Source organism: Apteryx mantelli, chromosome 9, assembly GCF_036417845.1.
Source record: "Apteryx mantelli isolate bAptMan1 chromosome 9, bAptMan1.hap1, whole genome shotgun sequence".
NCBI lineage: Eukaryota > Metazoa > Chordata > Aves > Apterygiformes > Apterygidae > Apteryx > Apteryx mantelli.
Genome location: NC_089986.1, coordinates 14,633,754 through 14,653,884, shown reverse-complemented (window position 1 = coordinate 14,653,884; position 20,131 = coordinate 14,633,754). Strand labels below are relative to the sequence as shown.

General features: G+C 48.1%; 1 protein-coding gene across 1 annotated transcript in view; it reads right to left on the bottom strand.

The window, feature by feature from the left end:
* The window catches only part of CCDC50 (coiled-coil domain containing 50), a 47,458-nt gene extending 34,333 nt beyond the window's left edge, over positions 1-13,125 (bottom strand). The window contains exon 1 of the mRNA XM_067301794.1: positions 12,994-13,125. Within this exon, the coding sequence (XP_067157895.1) occupies positions 12,994-13,042 (49 nt within the window). The 5' untranslated portion in view covers positions 13,043-13,125. The remainder of the gene's footprint in view (positions 1-12,993) is intronic.
* Between the last annotated feature and the right edge of the window lie 7,006 nt (positions 13,126-20,131).

Sequence of the window (20,131 nt, the reverse complement as noted above, 5' to 3'; positions counted from 1 at the left end):
CCTTAAGCTAACACAGGTTTTTGGGCTGGTGGGAATTAACCCTGAAAGCATGCCTTCCTAAGCAGTGCTGAAGCAGTGTCCTGCATCTGAAGCTCCTCTAAGCAGCGTTCCAAGCCCTGCCATTATATCTGAGATATGAACGTGTCTAGTTGCAACTACTTGACCAATATATATATATATATTAATCAAGTGTGTGTGTGTGTATATATATATACGTACACATACACACACACTGCCATCTGCCTCACTAGCTTCCCCCAGCATTATCTCAGCTTTACAGCTCAGCATTTCTAACACTGAGCTGCTTTGAAGCAAGTGAGGTAACCACAACAGAGAAGCAGCGGCAGCCTTAGATGTTGCTAGTGTTATTTACATGTGCAACAAAGCAGACAAAAAGGTAGTGTCCAGGAAGAAGTGGTGTGAATACGCACTGCCTCTGCAAGAGGTCAAATGCCACCGGCTTCTCAAGCAGCAGCTGGCTTACAGAAAAACACGCACAGCACAGCGGCCTCCCAGCTACACACACCACACTTCTGCCTGAACTCTCAGACCACATTTTGACATCAGCCAAAGGGCCCAAGGGCCCTCTTCGTTTGCACTGCCTTTCTGACTTGCTCTAGGATGCTGGCCAGTTCAAGACCCAGGAACCACATACGCATGTTCCCAGTATTTCCTCTGGGCCTTAAAAAACATCTCTTAGTCCCCACCACTCCTTCACTCCCAGCATTTCTCCATCAGCATCATGTGCTGGATAATTGACAAAATGAACTAGAAGGTGTGAGTCACGCTTAGTTCAGAGCATCTGCAGTTCCTGAATCCCAAAGCAAAGGACAGGAGGGAGGGAAAGAAGAGAAGAGACAGAAGTAGTGACACAGGAGAACACAGTTTCATCAGCTAGAAACCACTTTAAAGCCTACAGAGCTGACAAATCAGTGACAAATTAAGCTGAGAGCAGCAGGTGCAGCCTTTTTCAACCTAATGGTCTCAGGAAGATGCTGAGTTATTAAAAACCTGCAGATCACAAAACACACTGAAACCTCATACAGTTCCCTATCAGCAGGGGCTGGTCAGGGCACTCCAGACTAGGTAAATGCTCCAAAATCTGCTGATCATTTCCCTGAATTAAAGCTAACCTGAGCAAGCAGTCACCCAATTGGAGGCAAGAAACTATCCAGATGGACATTTCCTCCTCACCTCCAGCAAACAACAAGCAAAGCTGCTCTGCAAGATACGCAGCCCGACCTCGCTGCTGCTCATTTCCTTCCTGCTTATCCCTCTGCACCAAGAGATTCCTGAGCTCCACACCACCAACGGAGGCTGGCCAGGACACGTCTCGACTCCAGTAGCTCGAGTTGCACAGACGGCATTCCTGGGACCTTGTTCACCGCCTATGGTCAGTGCCAAGGAAATCAAAAAGCTCCCACAGGGAAGGAGAACACTGCTCCGAGATGGAGGGCAGGGCTCGGCAGCCTGGGGAAGTGAAAGAAGATTTCTGCTTCTCAGCTGAAGCCCATCTCACACAACTGGAAGCTACAAGGCAGCACAAAGAGGCTGGGGGGCCCCACTGGGGACCAAATTGCAGGGTTGTGGCCTAATTCTTAATGGGCAAATAGCCACAGTAAGAAATATCTCTGTAGAACTGGAGTTTTTTTATTGGCAATCTTGGCATAGAAGCTAACAAGAGCTTGGGATTTAGGAAGGCAGTTATTTTCTCTGCTCTTAAGTTAATGCCCTGAGGTCAAGGGCATATAGACAGGTTTGTTTCTGTCTGCACCATTCTCTGACAATAAGTTCTCGCCAGTCCAACCAATGCTTTAAAAAGAAAGAAAATATATTTATTTTGGAACCAATCCTCAGAGCATGAGTCTATTTTTTAACCTGCCTTGAAATAGAAATCAGCAGAAATCTCCCTTCACGAAATGCCTTCTCTGAGGCTATTTGTTTAGCATTCTCACTTCTGTAAATGTGCCTGCAAACTGTACCGTAGAACGGTCCTCCAGCTGAGATAGCATCTGCTGAACACCCCAGGGCAGAAGGGGATGTGCTTTTACGGTATAAACAGGAAACAGAGACACACAAGACTGCAAAAAAAATAACACCACAGTAGACCTCAAGAGGTCATCCTAGACCATCCCCCAGCCACAAAGCTTGATAAAGTTTATCATCCTGCCTTTATTACAGAAAGTGGTCATCATTTTTATTATTAGATAACTGCAGCCCGTGTAACTTCATCTGCAGTCTTTCTATATAAAAATCTCTCCTTATCCCCTAGGCTTAACGCAACCCACAGGTCAGGAATGTTAAAGGCCACGTCCACAATTTTCAGAAGAAAATATTGAGTTGGAGTGCTTCAGGCTTGGACATACTGATGTACTTGAAAATGGTCTTGATCCTTCAAGAGTACTAGCAACCTATGCTTTGAAAATTCAGCTCTTTCAGGAAGGTCCAGTTCAGTCCTGGATACGAAGCACTTGAAGTCACAAAAACACCAAGTCCTGCAGTCAACGTTGCTGCTATAGCTGCTGCCTCCTATTCCAGAAGTGTTTGCACATTGGAGGTACTGAACACATGCACTATTTTGTCACTTTAAAGTAGAAAGTAGATATATAAACTGCTATATGTTAATGTACGTGAGCCTCTTGCCATTACCTGCCAGGCTCAGAACACAACTTTATCTTCTCCATAGCTCTTTCTTGAGCGCTCCAGTGTCCATCAGCCACAGGACTGCATAGACCCAAAAGGAAGAGGCCACTCGTGAGCTCAGCCATCACACCATGGACCATTAGTAACACTCAGGTGGACAGGGATAAAAACCTCAAGGCAGATACATCACTCAGGTGATTTCTGTAGTTCGACATCATAGCTAGACCCCAAGCAGCCAAACATTTTACCCAGAATATTTGTGACTTAGTTTGGTCTGTGTGTGGAGGAAGTTGGCCTTAATCACTACAGAGAACAAAACTTTCCTCTGTAGTCATCCTCCCTAACATCTGATACAGCTGCAGTTGACTCAGCCAGCTCCCACAGACTCAGAGCCAACACCGTGTGTGTGATATGAACAACAATAAAATCAGAGAAGTTTTCCTAGCAGTCGAGTTCCACCACTGCCCCAACACCATGGATCGCAGCAGAACAAACACCACTGCCCCACCAGCTATGTTTTACCCTCACTTCACCCAAGGGCAAACCACCACACAGGTCAGCAGAGGATGGGACAGCAGCTATCTTCACCAGGAGAGGTCAAAACTCTGTTTCAGATGTCCCCATGAGCACTATTATAGCTGTCAAAGGTGCCTTCAGAAGTACCCCATCAACCACATGATACTACACTTTTTCGGGGGGGGGGGGGCTTTTGCAGACGGGACATCAGGACAGTTTATTAGTTTTAAGTCAAACACTACTCATTTAAACCGATGCAAGGGAGGGGAAAGAAAAAAAAACAACACACGCACACAGGCTCTTTTCATGCACAACTCAACAGCCACCCACTCAGAAAACTTTTCAGGTATGGGGCTCGCATCTCAAGAGATCTGCACTGTATGCATTCCCTCTTCCCACAGCCATCTCAGTGGTGATTACTGTATTGTGCTTTGATCTGTTAGGTAGCTTTAATTTCAGCATTTTAAGCAATCTTCTTTCACACAAAACCATTGGAATGACATGCTGGATTTCCCAGATAGGCAAAACTTCCTGTTCTCTGCTAAATGGAAGCCTACACCCCTTGCTCAGCTTGCTAATTTCTTTGCAGAGGACTGGCAGTTTCACTTTGCAGTTCAGGGTGGCATTCAGGAGCCACAGCACCCAGGAGCATGGATGCCTTGCTAGCATTTCTAAACCCTCATTATCAGGGTGCAGTGAATAAGCTCACACAGCAGCTCTAGAGAGAGGGAGGCAGACAACTGGAGCTGAGATAATTCAAAGCGTCATTTCTCCCAAGCTTTTCCTCCTGCTCAGTCCTAAGAGATAACCTAGCAAAACACAAGGGAGACAGGATTCAGCAAGAAAGCTCTCAATACCCATCTGATAATGAATCAGACAGTTTTGTGACTGGTTATACTGAAAAAACTTCTTCTGAAAACCTGACCCCCATGTAAGAAGTGACAGCTGCCAAAAGGAGTTCCAGTTCCTCTTAAAACCCTGCAGTGCAGTTTTACACCAGCAGTGCTAGTTTGGAGGAACAAGCATCTCTGGATGGAGCAAAGCAGAAGAAAGACTTTCTTGAAAACACCACTTCTTTCAGTGTTCAGGTGACTAGAGCCAATTCCGAGACTGCTCAGAGGCCTGCAGATGAAGCAGAGCTGCAGCTGGAAGGACAGAGTGCAGCATCAGTGCATATACTGAATATACTTACAAGGCAGGTTTTATCTGGCCAGATCAGATACAAAGTGAAGCAAAGCTCCACCAGGATGGGTCCTCAGGGCAGTCTTCTGGGCTTGCTGGAAACCTGGCCAACTGCTGCATCCCAGCAGAAGGTGTCTGGACTGATGCAGCAGTCAGCCCTGACTCCAGCACAGATTCCTATCAGCTTGCTCTTTCCTCGAAAGGTAGCTGCCAAGCTGCAAGGTCTCTCCCCTCTGCACCCGTTCAGCTACTGCCAGAGCTGCAGGGGAGCCTTCTCTGCAGGTCCAGCCTGTGAGGACAACCTTCCTGCATCTTGCAAACTGAGAACGCTCTGCTTCATTTCAAAACCCCTTTTCTTTGCTCTGCCAGTTCTTCTCAGGTTCTTGTTCTCCCCCCTCACTTCCCCTGTTTAAGTTCTCCAAGTTTATATTAGTCATCTCTGGAGAATATGAAGTACCAAAGCTGGCCCTAGACCAGCCAAACCTTTATGTCCATCTACAGAACAGTCACCGGTCTGTAGGGTCAGAGCACTAACAATACACATCCCTCTTCCTGCCATAGCCTTGCGTTGGCACTCTGCCCTGAGAGCAACTACAGATTTAAAACAGTTGCATATGAGAGCAAGAACATGTCCCTGGCCTCTGGGGCCAGATGAGCAAGGAGGCAACACTCACAGCACAAACCCAGAGCAAACTGCTTCATGGCATCTGTGCTCAACTCGCATGCACTGTGAAGCATGAGAAAGAAGCAGGCTGTCATCCTTTTAAATGCCTGCTCCCTGAGTCCACAAAAATACCTCCACTTCAGCCACACCTTTAAAAAGATTAAAATCAGGACATAACAAGTTCCCCTGTTATGCAGCCAGAGCTGACAGTCTGGGCAACGCTAAGAGCCTAGAGTAAAAGATAACTGAATAACTTGATCAGGACTGGAGGCAAACCTGCCTTTTCTCTTCCACCCCATAGTATGAAGGATGCGGGAAACGCTAGCCAGGCTACACAGTCCTACCTACCCAAGGACCCAGCCCCTTGAGCACTGCAGTTAAAGTCAGGAGAGCCAGCCTCTTTCCAACACCAGCTTCCTTCGGAAACCTGGCGCCGACTGAATCACCGGCAGGAGAGCCGAGCTCTCTGAGCGGCAGTGCTCGCTGCGTGCCACGGAAACAGCCAACACCCTGGCGGCTTGGAAAATTCCCAGGTCTTTCCCTACTGTCCTACATTGCTTCACCCCAGCCCCCAGCCGTTCACCCTGCGGTACTGTCAAAGACTTCAGGAGGCACTCTTGAATTTGGGACATAAATCCCCCCCCTTCCCGAGTCAGGCAGCACTCCATTAGAAATTAAACTTCAGAACAGAGAGGAAAGATTTCCTTCTATCAGGATCCCATGAGCAGGGTTTACCATAACAGACACGTATGAGAGGCTCAGATGCTTTCACACTGCAAAGCCGTTCCTATGCCACAGAGGAAGCTGCCCCGCGCCGCCCCAGTCCCCCGGCCAGCTCGGCAATGACAGCCCTGTGCTAGGAACGTTTCCTGCTGGGGCACGCTCCAGCGTCTTGCCCTGTCTAGCTGTAAGGGGCCCAAACTACATCCACCGTCTCTTTTGGAAAGGTTTCTGCAGAGAAACACCTCTCACTGCCAGGAAATACTGCCGTCTGCATTCAATTCCTTCCTCCCTTTTGTCCCATTACTTCTTGGGTCAGCCTTGTCACTGTCCTTAAGAAATGCCTGTCACAATGTTCCTTCAAATATTTGTCTAATTACGTCCTCTTTCCTTCTGTCATCACTTACTGAACACCACACACTTAGCCCATGTAACATTTCCTCTCAAGACGATTCCTCTAGATTCCTGGTTCTGCAGAGCTGCTGGGAGAAGAGAACCATGCACATACACACACATGAACTCAAAGCTTTACTGCATGCAGTTTTTTAAGCCGTCTTTGAAAAAGAGAAGTGAAGAAGAGTGACTCACTTGCTAAGCCACTTCAGCTTTCTGTCCTGAACAGCACTCACCGCAGCGAGGGTTGTCAGGAGTATGCAAACCAAGCCACTACCAACATTGACCCGAAAAGATTAAATTATTTTTATCATCACGTCGGTGGCAGAGTAGGTTAGTATGCAAGTACAGTAATCATCATTTGAGCTTCAAGAGCCTGACACAAAACCCTCAGGCACAAACAGAAGGGCTGTGCTGGGGGTCTGAGCAGGGTTTCCTCTGTGCCTTTTTCCCAGGGATGATAACATTCATCGCAAGGGCTGATGGCTTAATCCACTGGGCACCTGGGGCGATTGATACATTTTATGAGCTCCTAGGCCCAACCGGTCTCCTTTGCTGAATGCAAGGCTCACAACAGCCCTGCCTTGCCCTTGGGTTGCATCTCTCACCTGTGCAGCGTGAAGCTACACCCTCTCCTGCCCTCAGTAGCTCCAACCGCAGGGCTCAGGGCAGCCCGGCTGAACGGCTCTCACAGCTGCAACACAGCACTGAGGCCACACAGCACCCACCTTATGACTACTGAGGTGCCTTTTTCATATAAAGAAAGAGCCTTCTCTCCTGGGAAGGCTCCAGTTTCTATTTTAAAAGGGAAGCATGAATGAAGTGTCAAGAGACTTCCATGAGGTCTGATCACGTGTCCGGGGGATAAGCCAGCACCGCAAGGTGAATGTGGAGCATCCGTGACACAGGTCAGACTCTGGGGAGATGGGAGCTCTGCTTTCCTGGGCGGAAACGCCCAGCCAGGTGTCCAACTCACTATTAGCAAAGAAGCCAGCAGGAGAAAGGGAAAGAAGAAGAGAGGAAAAAAAAAATCTTTATCATCTTTTTAGAGAGAAAGACAAAAAGCTGGCAGAGCGCCATGCAAGAAAGCAGCGCTTAACCTCCTAAACTCTAGAGCAGCCCCATCCCTCAGTCTTCCACCTTCAAACCAGCCCCGCACAGAGGAGTGGCAGCAAGTCAGTGAGTGGGAAACCAGCCAGCTGGAGGCAGTCTGGGAAAGGGGTGAGGAAGCAGGGAGGGAACGTGTCGCTTTGTCCTTTAAATCACTATGTTCATGCCAACTGGATGTCCCTGAGCAAGACAAAAAACAAGGCCTATTCCAGCATACCAGGGATGTTTTACACATCCCTAGGGCACGTCCCATCATTTTCCCTAGCACGGTTTTCCTTGAGCAGTCCCAGTGAGGGCACAGCTGGCCTGTCCAGCTCTTCGTGGCCGCCATCTCCAACCTGGCATGCAGGAACCCTCTGACATTGTTCATAGTTGCAGGAAATTAAAGATTAAGCTTTAACTGGCCAGTGTCCACAGCAAACACGATGCTGTCTACAACGCACTGCCCAGCTGGGATTATTACTCAGAGACCCACAAGGGGTGACAGCCAACGTCCTAGAATCGCAAATAGGGGAAGGTGCCCCAGCCTCCCTGCCACCCCAGGAGGCAGGACAAAACAGACTGTGTGCCCCTTACCCCAGCCCCAAAACTCCTCTGCTTGTCAGTAACTAAGGAAATGCCTTTGCCTGCAGAAGGGGTTAACCTGAGTCTGGAAGCTCCTCTCTGCTCAAGACCACTTTTAGGCAATCTTGTCATCTTGGTGCAGTGTCCACGGCAGCTCACAGAGGACAGCATTGAGGATTTAAGGGACAGCAGGAGGCAGACCTGCTTGCTCAGAGTTGAGCTTTGGAGCCAAGAGCTTGAAATGCTAATCCTGCCCATCTCCTCTGCCAAGTGCTGCAGACCCAGAACAACTGAATGCATAATAAAACTTTCGCCCAGCTTTAGCCAGAAGTGAAATGAGTCCTGAAGCCTCTGCTACTGAATTCATGCACACTGGAAAAAAAAATCTGCTATTACTCAGAAGAGCTGGACATGAACCAGTGACCTAGAAGAAAAGCCTTTATGACTGAGTCTGTGTCCTATCACTCTCCAGCTCCTCACTGCCCTCAAGCCATCCAGCTTGCTGGAATTTTTCAGAGCGCTTCTCAGAGGAAGTCACAAAGCAGAGAAATGTGATGCTGCACATCATGCTACCAAAAGAAAGAAAAAAACCCAAATAACTGGAACCAAGGGGCACAGTGCAGGTGGCTTTGCAAAGACCTGGCTGAACTTCAGCTCCTCTCAGAATTGTTGTCCTGGTAACACTAATCCAGTTAAAGGTCAACCCTTCCTTCCCATGAGTGTAGTGAAGTGTGAGCGATAACACTTCATCCCCCAACACCAGCCCCCTGAAAAAGCCCGAAGTAGAATCCTTCCCCACGCATTCCTCACCAAACACCGTACCAACTGTCAAAACTTTTTGAACCCACTTCCATCTTTGACAGACATCAAGTTTCTTTCCTCCACCATCGTGTTGCTGAGCACACAGTCACTGAAAGGCCAGATATAAGCCAACAACATCAGTCAGTTTCAGGAGAGTCCAAGACACTGGACCTCGAAGCTGACACCCACCCGTCTACCACGTGCAGAGTCAGCAACCAGGAGGCTTTAACCATGAGAGCATCAGTGAAGGCCACATTAAGCTGCAGAGGTCTGAGGGAAGGTGCTGCAGTTGGGAAGAAGAGGAAACAAACTTTTATTCAGTTTATGTTAAGGCCAAAGAGTGCCAGCTAGTCTGCCTGCCCCAGAGAACGCCCTGCCAAGATGGAGAATAAAAACTCAAGCCTTTCCTGTTTTCCCAAGGCAGCAGCCGGGCTGCACTGTTCGCTACCACATTTGGGAAACTGGCCTATCTGACAGCAGACTAGAACCAGTAGCATTTGAAAGTACATCTCAGGATCTCCATAAAGTCAAATTAGATGCCTAACAGAGAGTGGAAATCATAATGCAAGCATTGTTTGTGTCTCTCAGAGTGCGGGTGGCAGCGACAATTAGCCTTTGTCAACACTGGAGCTTAAGTGACAGCAATGTGGCTGGGTTAATTCTAATGACTAGTAAAGATATACTGCCCTTATATTTCTTTATAATGTTATTAAAAAGAAAAAACAACCAAACAAAATTGCTTAAGCCACTGCAATTTTCCATGGTTCCAAAGAGCCACACGTTGCTGCACCAGAGCATGCAGTCTCACTTTTTCTTCCCCTTCTTGCAGAGGATTAAAACTGGCAAAAACTAGGAAACTTTCATCATTTTACCCACCACTGCTAACAGCTGATGGTTCTCAGAGGCCTACGTGGGACTGAGCCTCTGTCCCAGCAGGCAGGCACCGACATTGCAAAGCCAGTGCCACAGACCTCAGCCTTCAGCAAAGACAGCCCTGATGGACAGGTCAGCAGATACGTAACCATCCTCCGGATGGAGGTGAGGTCCGCACAGCTCCGAGAAACCTTCTCGGGAACCCCCGCATGGCTCCGACCGCAGACTGCCTGCCTGCGCGGGGGCAGAGATGTCTCCCGGGGCCGAGAGGCAATATCCAGCGCTTGGAGCTGGTGTGGGGACCTGTGACAAAGAGGTCATTTAAAAGAGGTGGCAGAGGAGAGGTGGCATCCCTCCCTCTTCTTTAACTTCTAGTAATGCATCTGATCACAAGAGACAAGATCCAACAGTTGGAGATCAAGCAAAGCTCAAACAAATTTCTTCTGGTTGCTGTATAAGTAACTAATTAAAATGATATTTCCAGAATGCTTTTGTCCCCTAAAGGCTTGCAAATTAGATCCCTCTAGAAATCCCTGGGGGAGGGACAAGAAAGCACACAGCAAAAGCTGCTTTGTGAGAAGAGAAAACGTCACAGACACTTAAAAGGCAAGTAGAAATACTAGCAGAGAAACTCAGCCCACATACTGCAGCTAACACCAAAACCTTCAACAAATAACTTACAAGAGCTTCACTGACCACAGCGGCCAGAGCCTCCACTTTACATCCTGTGGAAAAACGGCTCGGTAACATCAGGCTGCAGCACCACAGTCTAGTCTGTGCTAGCGAAAGAGCGTCTTGAGGGTATGTTTGTTTGATACTGTTAACCCCCGGCCCTCAAAATAAACTGGACGGGCCAAAGCACTTTTCACAAGTAGAAGACCATCCATGTCAGGCCTTTTGCTAATAAAATTGTCTTTTTTCTTTTCTTTTTTTTTTTTTAATAAACACAAGAAGTAAGTCTTCCTGCGGCACACGTTCCTCAGACTTTCACTGCCATTGTCGCACAGAAAAGCCCTGCCTTATACAGGAGCTTTCAAGACTACAACAAAAGAGCGGGGCAGCACTTTGCTTAGCAAGCAGTACCAGCCTCTTGTAGCTGAGGAGAGCCAGGACATGAGCAATCCCCCCCAAAGGGAGTCAGTGAAGAACAAGGTAGTTGAACCACAAAAAATGCAGCAGAACTATTCTTCACTGTTAATGAATGACTAAACTGACCTTTACCCAAAATGAAGAAAGGGAAGGGTTTTCAAGGAGGATCAACAGTGATTTCTGTATCAGGAACAATAAATACTTCCCTAGGTATGGATGGTGATGCCTTTCTTTCCTTGCCTGGCGTAACACTGAGCATGAGAAGATCTAATTCAAAGCATAACTGAGTTTCAACACTTTCCACCACAATCAAAACAAATGATATCAGTAAACTAAAAACATGAAACGTGCCTGAGGCTTTGCAGAACACAGCTCAGGCCTCATTACTCTGCCCATTGTAGATGCTCTGGGACACTCCTTTAATCCAACTGCTATCACACAACAACAGATTGTCGTACCAGGACACTCGTGGAACTTAAGCCATGCTAATCATAGGTGCAATATTACAAGGGACCAGCTGAACTACATTACATCCCTGTAAATACTTTTATTCACCATGTAAGCAACCTTAATTCAGTTCAGTTAGTTCACTTCAGAAATGAATTAAGCTAAATCAAATCAAGGCTACTTAAATTCTGAATAAGAGCGTCTACACAGGGATTTAATTCAATTTAATCAACCCACTGGAAAGGTTAAAGAGATTAATTTTCTTGAGTAACCACATGTGGACAGACTCTAAGGATGAGATCTTGGCAACACTAAAATGGCTAATAACAATTTTGCTAATGACTTAATGGGACTAGCAGTAAACCCTAGAAGTTCAGCAAACGAACATTACTTTTCTTCCACCAGCAATAAACAAGAGAAGCATTAAAGGATGAGGAGTCATCAAAAGGAACCGTTAGCTCCCTTTGCAAACATATGCCTTCTACTCTAGACTAGTTGAATCATCAAATTCACGCTTGTTATTTTGTAAGAATTAAAAAAGCAAACAAACAAACAAACGGCCAGCAGCAAGGAAAACAATTTTTGGCTGCACTTAGACAGGCATTCAGTACTATCCATAACTGCAGTTGATTTTGATAGAGTTTCTACAGATTTATACTACTGTCAGAAAGAACAGACTCTGCCTTGTACGATGCATTTTTTTAGCCAAAGCAGTTGAAGGGCACCTTTAATTAAGCTCAAAGGCACACTTGTGAAGCAGATACCCTTCTCTCCTAACAGGGAAATTGGGCCACAATCTGGCTGAGCTAAAGGTGAACCAGTGCGTTGAACACATGCTAAACTGGCAACCACACACAGGAACCGTAGCCGGACACCCAGCAAGTGAGCGATGCTGCTTCCGACCTGCCCTTCCCCTGCACAGCCCGAGCACACGTGGATTTTGCAGGGTGGGCGAGGCTGCTCGGGGCTCCGTCCGACTCTCTGGAGCTTCGTGCCCGGCAAAGTCTTCGCGTAATCCATGGGCTCAAGCCTTTTCAAGCAGGACCGCAGCGTTACCGGCCCCCTTCAAATCAGCAGAGCTGCCAACGTTCACGGTTCTGCTCGGTCCCCGTCGCCGGCCCGCGCCCGGTGCTCAGCCCGAGCAGCAGCCGCGGAGGGCGGATCTGCACGTCCGCAGCCGGAGCGGTGCCCCGGCTCGGGGCCGGGTGCCGAGCAAGCGCTGGCAACGGGCTCAAAACTTCGGAGCCCCCCGCCGCCCCCGAGCCCCAGCCCCAGCCCCAGCCCGCCGTTTGGGGGGGGGGGGGGGGCCGAGCTGCTGCCGCCGCCGCGCGAACAAAGGGCTCCCCCCTTCCTCCCCCCCACCCTCCTCCTCCTCCTCCTCCTCCCCTCCTGCGCCGCTGCTCGCTTTCTCCCTAAGGCGGAGGGCGCTTCCTCGTTCACCTCCAACCCAAACGCTGATTATCTGGAGCAAATTCTTTTAAGCGGAGCCGTAAGTGACGTAAGCAGAGGGTCACAGATCTCCGCGAAGCTGAACGCTGCTTCTCTCCTTTTCCTTGCTGACCCTCCCCCTTCCCATCTTCTGACCCTGTACCAACGGCTGCAATAATTCAGGCGAATACAGGCAAGACAAGTCCTCAAAAGCCGAAGCCCCCTCCCCGCCCCGCGGGGAGCGCTGACCCCGGCGGATCGCACCAGGGCGCCCCTGCCCCCGCCGGCACCCGCCGCCCCACAGCGCTTCCAACGGCGTCTGCGAGGCGCGCGCCCCCCTCCCCCGGGAAGTTAAAATAAAATAAAAATTAAGCAGTTGATTGAATATCAAGATGCAGAGTTCCCCCCGCCCCGCCCGACCCCGGGGCGCCCCATCCCCTCTCGCTTCGCACGGGCCGCGCAGTCCCGAGACCCCCCCGCGTGGAGCAGCGCCGGGCTCCCCGCGTGGGGCAGCCCCCCCCCCCCGCAGGAGTCCCCGGCCGCCCCCCCGCGTGGCCCCCTACCTTCTTTGACGCGGGGGAGCTTGGACTGGTCGATGCCGATCCCGGCCATGCTGACCGGGGGGACGGAGGGGCCCCACGCCCCGCGCTGGAGCCGCAGCGGAGCCGGAGCCAGAGCCGGAGCCGCGGCGGCGCCGCCCGCGCCCCGCGCTACAAAGTTGCCCGCGGATGGATACGCTGCAGCCGGCGGCCGTACGGAGCGAGAGAGGGGACAGAAAGCCGCGGGGGCGGAGCGGCGCGGCGCGGGGCGGGGGCTGCGCTCGCCGCCCCTCGGCCGGGCTGCGGCGGGGGCGCCCCTGGGCTGGGGGTTCCCCGGGTTCCCCCCCCTTCCCCTGCGGTGCTTCAGCAGAAGGAGCTCAGCGAGGAGAGCAGCCTCCAGCGACCCCGCTTTGTTTTCATTTATACATATTTTTTCTCTCTTGGAGGTGCGAGAGGGCTTGCGGCTTCAGGAGCCGCTCTCCGAGGGCAGCGCGATGATTCCTGGTTTGCAGGCGGCTGTGATCGGACTGGGCTGACTTTCTGGGTTCGGGTTACCACGAAGCGCCAGCTCCGTTAGAGCTGAGGCCGAAGACGCGTTGCCGTTTTGAGAGTAGCTTTTCAGACTACTCGGAAAGCTGCCTGACTGCTTGGCTCACCTGGGCATTTGGGTGCCTGGTGAGCTGCACTGTGTCAAACCTGCGAGACTTTGCACCAGAGCCTTCCTGTCTACATCTTACCCCCCCCCCCCCCCCATGCACACACACATGGTGATCTGACAAATAGTATTTGTATTTTTTGCACCAAACTAGGAAATAAAAACATGTCCAGGTCAAATCTCAGATGAGCCCATTGCTCAGCAGTTATCACGGCTATTGCATGCTACTGCATACTTCCCCTTAGGGAAGGAAATTAAATGGTATGTGAAAAAGTTTGTTGGGATAGGCACATCATGTGGCGAATGCTTGCAAGCCAAGCAGGCAACACCAGGAAGGGCAGTGCAGCCAAGAGATTTCTGGGCAAGGAGTACTTGCATGAAGCAGCAGCTCGAGAAGGCCTTTGAATCTGAGTAATGCTCTTCCCAGCCCAGATTAGATCCAACCTTCAGCAAAAATCAGGGGCAGACAGGGAAGGAAGGCTTACAGCCGCAGTCCACCTTTGTTCTCTTTACTCCAAGTGGAACAGGCAATTCATTTTTTTCCAGAAGCGAAGAAACAGCACAAGGAGATGTCCTCTGGGGAAATGTAGGACGTAAGAGGAGGAGGACTTGGGGTTTAGCAATGCCTAAGCCCCTCCAGGCTGTGCCCGGCATGGTGAGTCATGCTGGCTAGACCCTGTTTTAGTGTTTTGACTGTAAATAAGTACCTTACTTGGAGTATGTAAGAAGCAGACAAAGTCAGTATTACCACATTTGACATGAGTGACCTCCAGCATTTATCCTAATTGTCCCATGGTTCTTGTTTCACTGGTGGGATCAGATGCCTCTCCCTGACCCCTCAGCCAAGGGGAACTCTTTTTCCATGGGTCTGGGTCAGGTTTCCAGACACACCATGTGGGAACAGGAGGGAAGAGGAGGGCTGAGCCCATTTCCCACTTCCTCTCCCTAAGAGACCCCGGGGAGGCTCTGCCCCTCCAGGTAACTACGGCCCCAACGCCTGCCCCGTAGACAAGCTGAGTATGTAGCAGAATGCAAAATCTCCAAAAAACAGCAAAGGGGATAATATCTCAATTTTATTAAAAAGTAAACACATTAAAGAAATTGTCTGGGAACAAAAAAAAAAAAAAAAAAAATCAATTTACACAGGATTAGCTTCTTGTTATTCCAGAATTTCCCAGTCATGTTGTCTGAAAGTCAGAAATTATTTGCCCTTAATTCTGCCCCTTCAAAAGAGGTTTCCTCATCCCAAAAGCAAGTACGCATATGCTCTGTATTTAACCTATACACAACCAGAACTGCCTTTACCTTTCTTGCAACCACTCAGCCTTCGCAGGAAAAAGTCCCCGAATCATCCATATTTATGATCTCTTCTCGCTTACACACATCCAACACACCTCTCATGCTTGTCATTACACCCAGTCTGAGGGCTGACAGGCCTCTGCGTAGAAGACTCTTACCAAGAATGAAGCGGTATCCTAGACCACTCCAGCTATACTGGCAGTCATTCATGTGCTCATACATATGGGGATTAGTCGGAGTGTCTTGTCCCTCCAAGGGGACAGCTCACACAGATTATCTCCTATCACAGTCTCTGCTCTGCCTAGCTGCTTCCTCTAATCCCTCTGCCATTCAGCAGCAGCTGCACCTAACACAAGCACTATGACTGGATTGCTTATAGATAATCCCCTCGGTTACAGCCAGCTCCATGCGCAGGAAGAGCCTAGAAGTCCCATTTCCCATTTCTCCCAAGTTTGCATTTTTATTAAGTCAGTATGATATTCCTCTGGACATCCTCCACTCTTTACCACCCAAAGTTTTTATTATGGAAAAAGTACTTATCATTGGAGAAAAGAGGAGACCAAAGAACTAGGAAGGTAAATAAGTGACACAGAATGTACAAATCTGATACAGGTCATGGCTTTCCAAGATTGAAATAAGGTTTTCTTCTTCCCTTCTCTAAGGTATTCAATACAAAACAGTAGAAATTGAAAGCCTGCAACATTAACATTTACACAGCAGCTTTAAGGCAACAAAACCAGCTTCACAACTTAGATTTATGAATGTAACTTTTAAGCCATCAATGACAGCAGTTCTGGGTCTCAGTCCATGTAGACATCTCTTTGCTCTAGTCTTCAACAATGAATTTCTATCATATTACTTTACCTGGTTGAAGCCCAAACCAGCAGCATAAATTAGTCAAAATCTGTCCTGCACTCAGGAGCTACCATGTTGGACTGACATGACTTTGTCTTCTGTTAAGAGAAGTATGTGCCTGTCTACATATAACTTGGTTAAAGAATAGCTTGGTACGTGATATTAGGGTCACAGTAGAGTAGTTCTGAGGTTATTATGCTTAGTTTTATACTGTATAAATCATGTGGCTCTGTGTCCTCCCTCACCTCCTTTAATTATGCAACGGTATTTGTTCTTGCAAGACTTACTAAAACTCAGCAATAGCAATGGGACAGTGAGCTCTGCCGGGACCCAAAGAACTTCAGACAGACAGTGTAAAAGCCATTTTCTTGGTGTTGGAAATGAGGGGAAGTTTCTAACTATCAGAGCGCAGAAAGGCTGGAACAGGCTCTTTAGAGGGACCACAGGAGCAAAAAGTTTGTGATCAGGATTTGTCAACACACAAAACTCTTTCCTTTGCATTCTTGACACTGGACTCCTCATCTTAGCTTGATTGAGACACATTCAGATGAAATTTGAGATTGGTAGATGGCATTAATCACTCAAAGAGTATATGAAGAGTATAGAAGGTTTCAAATTTAACTACAATGAACATGAGAACAACTACAGGAGGACTGAAAATGAGAATTAAATAGGATCCAGGAAATTTGTTACCGATGACACTACCACTGCAGCATAATCGGGTCTTATGTTCCCAGCAGGCTCATCAGTGGGATGGATCTCAAATCACCCTCCTGACTTACACTTGTATCTAAAAGCTGCTGCTTCTAGGCAAAAAGTATGAAAGATTTTTGCTCTGCTAGACTGAGACCAACTTTTCCTGTACAAATTGTACGGTATCTAGTACATTGTAGTGGGCAGATTAATCCTGATAATACTTGGAAGACTATCCCCTTTATTTAAGCTAATGATAAGATGACATTTCAATTTTATGAAAGTAGATACTTAATTCCATAAGAACTTCTGTCTGAAGACAAGCTCATCTCATTGCCCAAGATAAAAGCAACTGGGAAGATGAACCAGAATTTGAGCTCAAGTGCATGGCACACACACGTAACCCCTATTTCATGAAATAACTTTGGTTGGGAGGGACGTCTGCAAGCCTCTAGTCCAACCCCATGCTCAAAGCAGGACTTCAAAATTTGATCAGGTTGCTCAGGGCTCATCCAGGTAAGTCTTGAAAGTCTCCAGGGATGGAAATTGCACAACAATCTCTGGGCCCCTGTTCCACTCTTCTCATTGCGATTCCTTCCCCTGCCCACCCCCCCTTTATATCTGATTGGACTTTCCCTTGCTGCAGCTTGTGACCCTTGCCTCTTGCCCTTGCACATCCAAAATGTTTGGCTCCATGCTTTCTAGCATCCATTCACACAGGTACACAGCAGCTACTCTCCATGACAGACCCTGGGTACAAGGGACAAAATCAGTGAGGTATGCGGTCCATTGAACAGCTGTGGGTAGGGGCTCAGAGATGGCACTGCAGCTGGGACCATGCCACCAGGGAAGTCTTAAACCCCAAGAAGCCCCAGAACCTTTCCTAGGTGCCTCCAGGTGCTTGGTCCTGGCCCTTAAACACCTGACACACTTACACCACACCCAGGGGTGTACCCAGATTGTAACCTTGGTGCAGCAGATGAACTCTTTCAGTGTTGAGAGCTGGGGTAAGGTTGCCTGTGAGAATGTACATGTGAGAAACTGGAACAGAAAAAATAGGATTTAAAAACATAATGGTCCAGCCTCACCTGAAGAAAAGCCACAGTGAGCTTTTGGGGGCAAAGGCTGACAGGCAGAGGCTTAGGACCAGCAGCTAGGAGGGCCTTATACTGCTCAGTTCTTTCTGCAGGAAGGCAGCAGTGGTTTTGTACATGCTTCTTAAATAAACTGGGCACTTCTCCAAGTGTCATGCTCTCATTTTAGGTCAACAGGATAGTAACAACTGTGAAATAAATTAGGCCTCATCAAGATGTTCACATTCAGCAGAGCAGGTTTTGTTAAAGCTTCCTTAATGAGTGCAAGGCTAACTCCAGTGGGTGAGGCCATTGTAGGAATAGACAGGATCATCATCCTGCAGGGAGGAGCGTATGCATCAGTTAACAGTCTGTGCAAAGGGATGGAAAAAATTGGTTCTACATGTCTCATGATGCTAAGCATCAGGTGCCACACAAGCCTTTGTCCAAAAACTGTGGTCAGTGGTGGCTGCTGCCAAGGGATTGACTTTCCCTCATACCTAAGCTGGAAACACTACCTTTTATTTTCCCCCTCTTACCTGCTTCATTAACTTCCCTGCTTTTCCCAAGTAAGCAAGGATACACTTTAGGAGATGTTTGAAGTCCTGTGCCAGAGGAGGCCAGTGAGAGGCAGCAAGCGTTATAGCACTTGGCAAGGAGCAGCCAGAAGCAGGTGTGCAATGTACTTAGGTAGCTGAATGCTGCCTGTAGGAATTCAGGCTCCCTGAAGGACAAGGAGAGCAGGGGCATGCAAGGATAAGAGTGTCATAAAATAAAACACATCAGGGCATTATGAATGGGGTGGTTGCAAATGATGAAACAGAGGAAACTAAACTTGTGCCTGCATTTAACATAACAAGGGTCACTGGAAAAACTGGATTGCAGTTTTACAAAAAAAGGGCTTTTCTGGACTTAAGTTGGAGATAACCCATACAACCTGAAGAAGTCAGGTATTATGTTGCAGACAGCTCAGTTTTATGCACAGATCAGGTGTTTGTACGGACCTCGCTGGAAGCTGCAATGTGCAAATTAGCACTGCATCTGTGCCTGCAGTTTAACATATACAATTGCAAGGGTTATAGTTAGTGATTTCCCTCACCCTGCAAAGGAAACAAGGCCTATGAAGCTTCTGGTGATTAGAGAGTTAAGTTTCACATCAGCAAAAGAGGCCAAATGCCTTCAGGAAGCTCCTCCACCAATAAAAAGGTTAGGTTAAAACTGTAACAGGTACATTTGCTATTTCCTCTTCCCTTACCTGCTGTGAATCATGCCATTTCATTTAATTTTATAGGTCAAAAGAACAGAACCCACATAACAGATAAAATATCACTTAGTGCTCCACAGGGAACTGCCTGCAAGCCCTGTCAATGGAAGCATAAGCAGACAAATAAAAAGAAACTTGTAGTGGGGAAGCACCCTTGGCCTGTGCTCAGTTACCCACAGTCACTACTACCTGCATGAAACTTCAAGGCATTTTGTTGTTAGAGACAGTTTGATTGGGGCTGAAGTCAGTACAGTTCCCACGTGACAGCAACTCTGCTAGATTCTACTCTGAACAATTATTTAATCTACATAAAGTCACCTCTCCATTTCCACTCTCCCATCCTGTTTTTTTCCAGTTAAACAATGTCTTGTGTCACTTCTCCCAGTCCTGCCTCCTTAGCCACAGGGTGGCAAGCAGGCCAAGAGGTGAGGGATGGGTATGTCCTATGGTCTCAGCAGTACCCTTCATCTCTAGTCATGATTTTGTATACGCAGTTTTACATGCACAAAGCATTGATGTTCACTCAACAAACCACTATTTTGCATCTCCAGAAGCTACCAGTTTCAGATGCTCTGTACACAAATGAAAGAACTAGGTAAGAAGTCAGGCCCTCAGAAATGCAAGCATTATGGTTGCCTATGCAAATTTCCTCAAAAGTTTAAAAAAATCTAGACTGTCTCAAATTCCCCTGGCAACAGAAGATATAGCAGAAAACAGCAGCAGCACAAGCCCATCCAAGTAACCTACATTTACCCTCTAAAGCTTCCCCCAGATGACCTTTAGTGAGAAAAGTTTCAAAAAAGGCTTTTTGTGGCCAAGCTAGTGTCTCCACCTTGCTGGGAAAGCCACATCAGCTCACTGGTGACAAGCTGAGGCAGCCTCACATAGCCCTCTGCCACATAGTAGAGATGCCACATTTCATGCTTCATTTCCCTTGCCTTCCTCTTCCATCCAGACAGTGGCAAGCTTCATGAGAAACTGCAGCCCAGACCACCACTTTGATTTGCTGGCTTTGTATGCTTACAGGATAATTTATAGTATCCACTCGTGTCCATCACTAGAAAGGAAAAAGAGGCTGACATCTGCCATTACTGGCAAGGAAATGGGTTGGTAGCTGCATCTGGGGGAGCACAAGTCCAGCTCCAGGAGAGAAATCATACCTAGCTTGCAGTGTACTGATTTCTTACCTCAGTCACCATTTTCACAAGTGGCTGTTCCCTACGCTCCTTCTATAACTGATGGGGAGGTTCTCCAGAGAACCAGGCAGGCTGCTCCAAACCACTCTCAGCCTTTCTTCCACATCTGCCTTTAGAGGACCTCTAG